Source organism: Tachypleus tridentatus, chromosome 8 (genome assembly GCF_004210375.1).
Source record: "Tachypleus tridentatus isolate NWPU-2018 chromosome 8, ASM421037v1, whole genome shotgun sequence".
Lineage (NCBI taxonomy): Eukaryota > Metazoa > Arthropoda > Merostomata > Xiphosura > Limulidae > Tachypleus > Tachypleus tridentatus.
The window spans coordinates 6681296-6692273 of NC_134832.1; the positions used below are offsets into that span (position 1 = coordinate 6681296).

At 35.8% G+C, this 10978-nt stretch overlaps 1 protein-coding gene across 1 annotated transcript; it reads left to right on the plus strand.

Moving 5' to 3' along the window:
• Positions 1–644: 644 nt before the first annotated feature.
• LOC143258470 (uncharacterized) lies at positions 645–10365 on the plus strand. The gene is made up of 3 exons (XM_076517490.1): positions 645–882; positions 5278–7152; positions 7715–10365. Exons 2-3 carry the CDS (start codon positions 5629–5631, stop codon positions 7856–7858), a joined length of 1668 nt encoding a protein of 555 aa, XP_076373605.1. The 5' UTR covers positions 645–882; positions 5278–5628; the 3' UTR covers positions 7859–10365.
• The last annotated feature ends 613 nt before the right edge of the window (positions 10366–10978 follow it).

Sequence of the window (10978 nt, forward strand, 5' to 3'; positions counted from 1 at the left end):
AATCAGCCAATCAATTACTTGATATAAGATTATAACATCCCTCTTAAACTCTAACAAAAACCAGGCCTCATATGCACCAAGAGTTTTATTATTTAACGGTGTGCAAACGTTCCAGAAACATTTGTAGTTTAAGAACCGTAATTTGTGAACAATAAATATATCCACAAGAATAATTGTTTAGACGCAAAAGCAAATATTTTGTGGTCTCTCCACAAATATACTAAAAATTATCCACCTTGATAAATAAAAAAAAAAACCTCTCTGACCCAATAATATATATATATATATTGTCTTGTTGTTTTACTTTTCTTTGGAGGGTCAGGAATAATGAAATCTATTTTCTATAATCGTACTCTAGTTTCTTTTTTTCACTGACGTTTCACAAAATTCTACTTTCTCATCAGGACTCAAATGCGGTTGAGAAATATCACGCACTATCAACTAAGGAGCAAGTAGTAATAAATAAACAGTAGAAACAGTTCTACTATAGTCCCCGTTTGTCCTCAGAAGTACACATCCGGTAAAGCATGGAGGGAAGTAAGAGAATGGATAACTGTATATGTACATTAACTGGTATGTAACTGCAGCATCCCTAATTCCACTGCTTGGCGTTCTGTGAGGTATCAGCTCATGCAGCACGTGACGTCTGAGTTGCGCGAGCCATCCTGCACGGAAGTGCGTATGGTAATATTCTCTATGAATCGAGGGTTGGGCGTAGGTCGAAGTTTAGAGCGACGTCTTATTACACCGAGTTTAGTCATAATAGCGTCGTTTTTGTGTGGTATATCTACTGTCATCAAACGTATTTTAACATAACAACGAACTTAAATCTTGGAATTTGAGTTCGTTCAAGGAAATCCATATTATGTTAGGCGAGTAAAGGTATGTATGTGTTTGTATAAAAGCCTAACGTAGTTACCCAAACCTAATTTGTAAACAGTAGTTACACCCAAACAAGAATAGCTGATTATTTTGCCTTGTTACTACATCCCTGTTTATTATCATGAGACCTTTTCAGTATTTTGTATTTGGCTGTGTTCTGCACTTACTGTATCAGGCAGCTTAACAGCTTTCGAAACACTGAATGTACGCATCTTTCTGGCTCTGTTTTGCCCATGTATTTCATTTAATAAACTTAGCTATATGATAGTAGGGCCCAATCTTTATATGCCGCGTACTTCCGGTCAGGCCTTTAGGCCTGTGACGTATCCCTAACACATATGGTTTGTGATAACAAAAACTGTCCCTAACACATACGATTTGTAATACAAAAAAAAAAACTGATAGAATAAATTAAATATAAAAAAAATAATTCAAAGGTGAGCCAACTTCGAGTGCTGGTTAATATAATACGTCAGTAACGATACTCTTTTTCCAGTTTTGAGGCGTGAGATTTAGTTTCGTTTTATTGAAACGTTTAATGATTTTTCGAAGGTTCTCGATGTTAGAACAGCTGCGACACGAAGATATTCATATCCTCCATTTTAAACGATAACATGAGACTGACTTACTATGCACCAAGAAGTCTGGGACTAACAGTGGACAAGCACTGCAGACATGTTTTATTTTGTGTTTTTCTGTCTAACAAGAAAATTAAAATTATGTAAAAACTTGGATTCATGTACTATTTAAACAAAACATCACAGTTTCCGGGCTTATCCCTAAGTCGGCATATAAAAACAAAGTATAACAGAGAGTTTATTTTTCTTTACTCCACTATATTTTTAGAATCATGAACATACAAAAGTGATTTTTATCAATGTGATTATTGCATACGCAAATAATATACCTTATTCTCCCCTCCCCTATAAAAACAACAATATAAGGTGGGCTGGCCGTACTAGCTTTGAGTACACTGAGGTCTTGTCGTTAGTTTGTTTTTAGATTTCTTCACTGACACACACACAAATGAATGAGGCCATGAGAGGTAAAACTCATTATTCGATTTAACAGGAGTGACAGATAATTTGTGGTGGGTGGTGTTGACAAGCTATCTTTTTTCTAACTCGTTACTTCAAATCTAGGGCCTACCTTCACATAGGTTGCTCAGAATTCAGCAAACAAATGCACATATTTAGATACTGTACCTTTCGAGGTCTAGAACTGTATAAATGGTAAACATTTAATGACAGTTCCTTTCGAGCACTCTGAAATGTATAACTGTTACACACAATTAGTAACAGCTTCTACCAAGCACCCGTTCCACCAAACATGCCCGCCCTTTAAGTCGTGGGGGTGTTATAAAGGTTCAGTCAATCCCACTATTCGTTGGTAAAAGAATAGTCCAAGGTGATGACTAGCTGCCTTCCCTTTAGTCTTACACTGATAAATTAGTGACAACTAGTGCAAATCCTACCAAGCCCCCTGAGTTTCATAACCTTTACATACATTTAGTCCACTCTTTATACTCGTACAACTTTTTGTCAAATTCCAAGTTTATACAAACCGTGTTGCTGAGAAATAAAGTGTAGATTAGTTCCTCCTGCTTGGCTTGACAAATACACAATAAGAATCGTAACTAGAAATCTCTTAGAAAAGAGAAAGTCCAGTTACACTTCATCTTTAACAGATAATCGGACAATATAAAATTACGCAAACATAAGACTGCTGGAAAGGTTTGTTTGTTGATACACATAAAGATACACGATGGGTTATCTGTTCTGTGCCAATCGCGGGAATAAAAACTTGAATTTTAGCATTATAAGCCCTCGAAGTAGCTCCGCTTATCGTATGGGAGTGAACTTCATATAAGCAACAGCCTAATACAGTTACTCACTTAATATAGCTCACTTATATTAGTTTGCACGCGCTCTAGATTTGGGAGTAAAGAAATATATGCAAGACTTTCTATTTAGATTTAAATTGGCAAAGAAAACAAAGTTGTTTACTGGGTGCTATTCTGGTATCTGTGCAAAATATTGTTCACTAACTTAAACGCTGTTTTAATGAAAAACAAAATACATGAAGTGCGTTTAAATTAAACTTGGCAATGTTAGTACCAAAACGTAACAAAGGAAATTAAATATTTGCATTATGTACACGCAAGATATCATTGACCGAAATGTTATTCGATTAGTGTCTTTTCCATTTTCTTTTGCATTTTAGGAATGTCTATATGTAGTCTGTGAACGAAGGAAAACGAAATCTTAGGGTCATGGGTTCGAATCCCTATCGCACCAAACATGCTCGCCCTTTCAGCTGTGGGAGCGTTATAAAGTTACAGTCAATCCCACTATTCGTTGGTAAAAGAGTAGCCCAAGAGTTGGTGGTGGATGGTGATGACTAGCTGCCTTCCCTCTAGTCTTATACTGTAAAATTAGGGACAACTAGCACAGATAACCTTCGTGTAGCTTTGCGTGAAATTCATAAACAAACAAACAAAAGAAGCCTAAAGAATAAGCTAGCTGTCCTTTATTACGAATAGCGATGAATGAAATTATCGAGTTTGAAGGAGTATTACAAAGGAAATGACTAAATAATATATTTTTTTCATAAATCTGTAGCCATACTTCTCAAGTTTATATTTTCTAGAAGTAATGAATGTACTATTTTACGAATAGTTTGACGAAGCTAACACGAGACAGGCTAATCATCTGTTTCTGCTAATTAGATGAAATTAATATATTTTATCTTGAGACATTCAGATAATTTTTCTTTTTGCGTTTATCAGACATAGAATAACTATGTTGTATGTAGTCTTGTGTTTATATTCCTTTAATATCTGCTAAGCCCTTATCAACAACTTCTCCATTCGTAATATAATCAGGCATTACTCTAATTGTTTGTACTTACTTCCGTCCGGCAACTACTGATAGATTCTTCTATTGGCGTCTTCTTAGCCTACCCAAGAAAATCGTTCTAATTAAAATGATTTTAATTTTTCAGCTTAAAAAAAACGTGTACACACTCCCTATAGTATAGGAAACTGAAAGGTGGGAAGTTTGTTTTTATTTTGAAGTTGTTTAGATGTTTGGTAAACTTGCATTCTCATTCTTAAATGTTGCTTTGCTTACACATAGGGCCTGGCATGGCCTAGCGCGTTAAGCCGTGCGCTTCGTAATCTGAGGGTCGCGGGTTCGCGCCCGAGTCGTGCCAAAATGCTCGCCCTCCCAGCCGTGGGGGCGTTATAATGTACGGTCAATCCCACTATTCGTTGGTAAAAGAGTAGCCCAAGAGTTGGCGGTGGGTGGTGATGACTAGCTGCCTTCCCTCTAGTCTTACACTGCTAAATTAGGGACGGCTAGCACAGATAGCCCTCGAGTAGCTTTGTGCGAAATTCTAAAAACAACAACCAAAAAAACAACAGCTTACACATAACATCTTTGCACATGATGTGTGTTTAGTGCGTTAATCTGTTCCATGGGCTACCTCTGATATGTTCACCGCGGAAATCTAACACCAAATATTAGCGTCATTAGCTAACATGTTTACCTCTGAGCTACCAAAACCTATCGGCTCGGCATGACCAGATAGTTAGGGTGCTTGACTCGCAATCTGATGGTCTCGGATTTCAATCTCCGTCACACCAAATATGTTCGCCCTTACAGCCGTGAAGGATGTTATAATTTTACGGTCAATCCCACTATTCTTTGGTAAAAGAGTAGCCAAAGAGTTGGCGGTGGGTTGTGATAACTAGCTGTCTTCCCGCTAGCTTTACACTGGTAAATTACGGACTTTGCGAGAAATTCAAAACAAATAAACAAACCAGAAAGCTATATTTGTGGTCCACACTGTATATGGGCTTTTGCAGTGTCAACCATCAATTGAGGTCGTGTATTGGTTAAAGATAAATAAATAAAATAAGTAAAGACGGTTTGTTGCTGTACGAAATGATACCTTGAACAAAAGCAAGCAAAAGTGAAACGTAAGTCAAGTGTAACCGTAGTTTTGTGTATATGGATTCATATACTCTTTACATTGATTTTTTTTGTATTATTATTCAGCGTTAATGCATTTTACTCAAGTTCAGATAGCCCTCATGTAGCTTTGCGCGAAATTCAAAACAAACCATTTCACACAATAAATTACCCACCAGTGGCATAGCGGTATGTCTGCGGACTTACAACGCTAAAAATCGATTTTCGATAGTCTGTTATGTAGGTTTGTGCTTAATTACAAAACAAACAAGCAAACTCAAGTGAAATGCCTCAATTTATTTTTATTGCTTCAGATCGTTGCTTTTACTGAGCTATGATATATTCCCCTGTCGAGTAAGTTATAGTGTAAGGTAAATTGTTAAGACATGCACATTATAATTACTTTCTTTTGTTTATATAGGGTTAAAGAAATATGGAATTTGGAGTGTTGAAGCCACCGGAAGATAATCAGTTTACAGTCAAAATGTCTAGAGATTTTTATTTACAAAGCTAGTGTTTCAAACTGAAAAAAACTATAACATGTGCGCTTTAGTCGAACGATTAAAACTAAAGCAAAATGTTCCACAATATATGAATATGTAGATGATCCATACAAATGTACATTAATTCGATTGAACTTTGATCTGACAGCATCTTGAACGCATTAGTACTTTGGAAGACGAGCTCATATAACATAACCTTTTTATTCCTTTCTTAATCAGTTATTATTTTATGTCAATTTCCTACATCTATAAAACAGTGCAAAAAAACAATGGACCACACCATTACAGAATTTTCAGAAACAGTAAGTGATAACTCTGGATCAAAACCAACATCTTATCATCATTATTATAATGGCAAACAAGCTTCTTCAACACCCCTTTTACTTCACGGCAGAAAATTAACATACAATGGCCATGCAACGGACGAAAAATTGAACCACAATGGCCATGCAACGGACATAAAACTGACACAAAATGGTCACGTAGGAAGCACTTTGAACTCTTCAGAGAACACCGTTTTTAGAAATTTAAGGCAATCCCCTAACAGAGATCTCAATGTTTTGGTTGATTTCCCGATAGTAAATGGTAATGGTCAACCTTCAAAAGACAATAGCAGTCGATTTGACAAAGTTGGTGATATCTTCGATTGCACTTTATACAAACATTCCGCCGCTGATATAAGGATGACTTCTTTTGATTTACCAAAATGTCATTCGCCCACCACTAAATCATTTCTAGGAAGAGAGAAAAAGGAGCTATTTATGGAAACCAAAAATCCTTTAGTTACAGGGTATACAAATGATCAAAATATAACTGAAACAAATTCAACTTCAATTATCGACACTAACAGTTCACAACATATTAATTATATTTTAGGTAAAATAGATACGAGAATAGAACAAGCAATTGGTTCAGATGCTACAGAAGGTACCGAAATATACCAAATTCCTACTCGTAACGTCACAGACGGCGCTGTGAAAAAACTGGACACTTCTAATAATATCTATGCAAATCACTTTAACGAATTAGACAGGAAAAATGATCTACAAATGGGCAATATACAACAGCCCCAAAACAAACAGAAGGGTCTATATCACAGAACATCTTTTGAAGAAAGTCTTAGAGGATTACCAGAAGCAGGAGAACAGAATCTGGAAACCCAAAAGCAAAAAATGGTACCACCTGTGAGACAATCTTTAATTTCTTCAGACTCTCTGTTATATGAACTAACAGAATTTCCAGTTTATTCACCAGAAAAACAATACTTTTACGAGAGGCTTGACGAACGATATCCACGAAGAGGTCTGGTTCCAGAAGAGACTAATGATTTTGCTAGGCTACAATCAGAGATAATCGTTCATGAAGTGGACACGCTGAGCGAGGCTGGCTCTGAGGATGTGGAGCTTATTCCTCATCGCTACGAGAGCCAATCTTCCGGTCAAAAGCATATCTATGTCAATAGGCTGTCCTTGGCAGTGGAGTTACTCAAAACTCAGGAAGCTCTTCCTTACGATGAAGAATTCAAACCACTTCCAGTTGGCGATGGTGAACAAGGAAATGAGACAGGTACAATGGCGTTCATAGAAGATTATTTCAGTGAGTCTCCTAGGGAGTATATCTACAGCGCAATCGAAGGAGAAATGAATCCAGGATTTGTTGATGAATCCCAGTTTGAGGATTATGATGATCCTGTTTTTAAACTTAACGCAGCGTACAGTTACCTTCAGTCAGATGTCTTCAAAAGAGAAAATCTTGAAAAGGTTGGACGATGCCAACCCACAATAACAAATCAGGTATATGGCTTAGAGGGATTAGAAACATTCAGTTACTCGTTAAAAAAAAAAAAAAAGGTGTTTGGAATCTATCAAATTTGGGAATGGAAAAAAACAATGACCCACGAAATTATCATTTTCTATTTTGTCTTATGTCTATGAAAAGGACAATTAGTGTTTTATTACAAAACTGTTTTAGTAAACAATAAAAATAACACCACGCTTATTAAACTTTCTTTTACATGTACGTATTATTTCAGTATGAAATTAAAATAAAAGTTAACTATTTCTTATGTATTTAAGGATTATATAATATAATTTTTACTTTAACTGAATTATTTCTTAAAGGTTGAGTGTAATTAGCATTAAACCACTTTAAGCATTGCTAATTATGTATATGCGTAATAAGGTGTCTTTAAACACGTGTCTATTTATTTCTTTTTCTCGTTAGATAGTATATTGGCACCTCTAGCTAACTGCTTTGGGAAAACGAACAATATTTATATTTGTTTATAGAATGCAAATCAGATATTGTTATTTCCTGTTTAAATTGAAATGTAAAAAAAATTTGATACAATTTTAGGTCAACGAGACGTTGGATGACAATACTCACTCACCAAACGGATATACGAAGTTTGGAACGTTACCAAGACAAAAGGCCATCTGTCCAGACATTCGTCAAGGACACTTCCGAACGTCTTGTGGCCCATGTTGTGTAACAATGTGATTCAGATAACCTCTAGTTATTTGTGTGTTTATAAAGTCTTATTGTGCATCATGTGCTGTCAGAGAATACACCATTAAAGGTTCCTTTTTGTTGTGTTTTTTTTCCGCAAAGTTGTATTATTTCATGTCGGTGAACAGTTATATACCGAGTAACACTGATTAAATGTTTGACAGTTCTCATGAAACTGGATAGACTTCAACCCAGCGTTTCTTTCTAAGACTACACTAGAGTTTTGTGGCCTGACCACCATACAGATGTCTTTAATTTACGAACAAAGAAAAAATCGAATAATACCTATATTACTTAAATTTTGTTGTTTGTTACTATGTGAACTGAACTAGAGACGCTGATATTTCCGTCAACAATTAATAATCTAAAAGGTTACACGTTTACAAAAAAATGAATCTCAAAGATTGTTTGACGTTTCGAGTGTTCGCTATCAGTCAGCTTAAAATGCAAAGTGATAAAATAATTATTTTCGAAAGGAACGGGCGCGATTCACGTGATATTTTTCTTAGGTATCCAACAGTGTGTTACGTAATAGCACACTACTCGCAAATGCCTTCCCTTGTTAGTAATATTTAAGAGCGGGTTTATGGTAGTATTTTTCTTTTCGTCTGTTTTCGTTTTTCGGAAAATCTCCTCATAGTTACAATCTCAGTATGCTGTGGAACAAATTAATTGGTAATCTACAACGTGAAAAGCTTTTAACAATTCAACCGGCACGTATCTAAGTAATTACGACCTTTTGTTCTGAAGTAGGATCACCATTATTTAAATTATATAGTAAATATAGCATAAATACTCTTTCCTCGTGGTACACCAATATGTAGTTATTGGAGATTTATCACTGTGCATCACGAAGCTGTAGTAATAAGTGACATGAACTTGGAGTTATTTTGTGATTTTAAAGAAAAGAGGTTGGTTCTCAGATACAGGCCCCCAAGTAATACAGCAGTACGTCTGCGGACTCACATTGCTAGAAACCGGGTTTCGATACCTGTGGTGGGTGGAGCAGCTTCGTGCTTACTTCGAAATAATCAATAATCGCATATATAGTTCCTATTTTAAATTTCATTGAATTAAAATATCAGGAGTTACGCCTGCAGACGAGTTTACTGCATGCATTCATGAAAGTGTTTTATACTAAATGTAATAGCGTTCGTGTGTCACCACGCAGCTCCCCGCTAGTACAGCGGTAAGTCTATGGATTTACTACACTAAAATCAGGCATTCGCTTCCCCTCGGGGGGCTCAGCGGATATGCCGATGTGGCTTTGCTATAAGAAAACCCACTCGATCACCAAGTATGGTGTCCGCCAGTGGTTCCGCTGTGAGTCTGCGGGCTCACATCACTAAAACCTTGTTTTTAGTACTCGCGGCGGGCATAGCACAGTTAGCCACTTGTGTTGCTCTGTGCTTCACAAAATAAATCGAAGTATTTTGTGAGGTTGAAGTAAGCCTAAACGGAACTAAAGTTTTTAGGAACGCCATAGCTTTAAATTTTTAATTTTTGCTGAACTAAAATAAAAATAAACGTATGGTGAAGTTATTTTTGCTTGTTATAAGTGCCAAAAATTGGGTTGCCGTTTATATGTTTGTTGTTGTTTTGCTTATTCTAATCGCACTGGTGAGTCCCTCAGTGGCACAGAGATATGTCTGCGGAGTTACAACGTTAGAAACCGGGATTTTTTTAACGAAGTATAACTTTGTGGAGATTATATTTTAGGAAAATAACTCCACGTAATGATATCGCGGTAAATATGTAGCTAGAAATGAATGCGTTAAATAACGTGACACACTTGACATTTTATGAAATTTATGTTATTAATTATGAAATATTATATCAAGTAATGGAAATTAGGTGTTATTTGATCTTGTATTAGTTCTATGAAATAAAAATTAAAGGTTGAAAACTAAGACCTTTCATTGGCCTCTTACACAGAACAATTTTTCTAGCGAATGTAGTTGCTATCTCATAAACAAAATGAACTTATCAATGATATCACAACGTATAACACTAAATGAGATAACCTAGTACTGAAAACAACATATATAAGTATCGTAATTGATTAATACGAAAGAGTTATTACCTCAACTTTTTTTATGTTTTAATTCACTATAATTTTATTAAAATATGTTGTACAAATATCTCGCAGAATTTATAAAATATTATTTTTGTTATTGTTTATAGATTACAGGTGTAAATACATAAACAACTATATATGTAGCAGTAAAATTTGAATATTTTGGTAAATGTCTAAAACATTAAAACTTGCTGGAAAACAGCTTTTCCTTTGAACATGTAAGATTTAAGTTTAGACTCATTTTCGAGTGTTTTTTTTTAATAATTTCCTTTTTAGACTGATATTAGTTATTATTTGTATACATTGAAAATTCTACTTATTTTGTATAATAATTTACTTTTCTAAGCTGAAAGCAGATTACAGTTTTGTCATAAACTTATTTTTTCAGCCCTGTGTTGAATAAATACTTTTCAAAAACGTTGTTAATGTCTTACAATAAATTCGGGAATTTATAAAGGTTTGATTTATTTTCAGTTTCGCGCAAAGCTACACGAAGACTATCTGCGCTAGCCGTTCCTAATTTAGCAGTGTAAGACCAGAGGGAAGGCAGCTACTCGTCATCACTCACCGCCAAATCTTGAGATACTTTTTTTATCAACGAATAGTGGGATTGACCGTCACATTATAAGGCCACCGCGGCTGAAAGGGCGAGTATGTTTGGTGGGACAGGGATGCGAACACGCGACCCTTTAGATTACGATCCGAGTGCCTTAAACACCTAGTCATGCGGGCCCATCAGTCGTATGATAAGCTAAGATGAACGACGAATTAAAGTTTAAATGTATTTCAGGACGGCTGGTATGGGTATTAACACTTTTACTAATAAAGCAAAGAAGAACGTTTTGACCTTCGTAAGGTCTCCCGCTAGTACAGCGGTAAGTCTACGGATTTACAACGCTTAAATAAGGAGTTCGATTCCCCTCTGTAGAGTCAGCAGATAGCCCGATGTGGTTTTGCTATAAGAAAACACACAAACACGCGCGATTTCACTATGTGCACTCCTATTTTGATTATTAACGGTTTTTCACGTGATG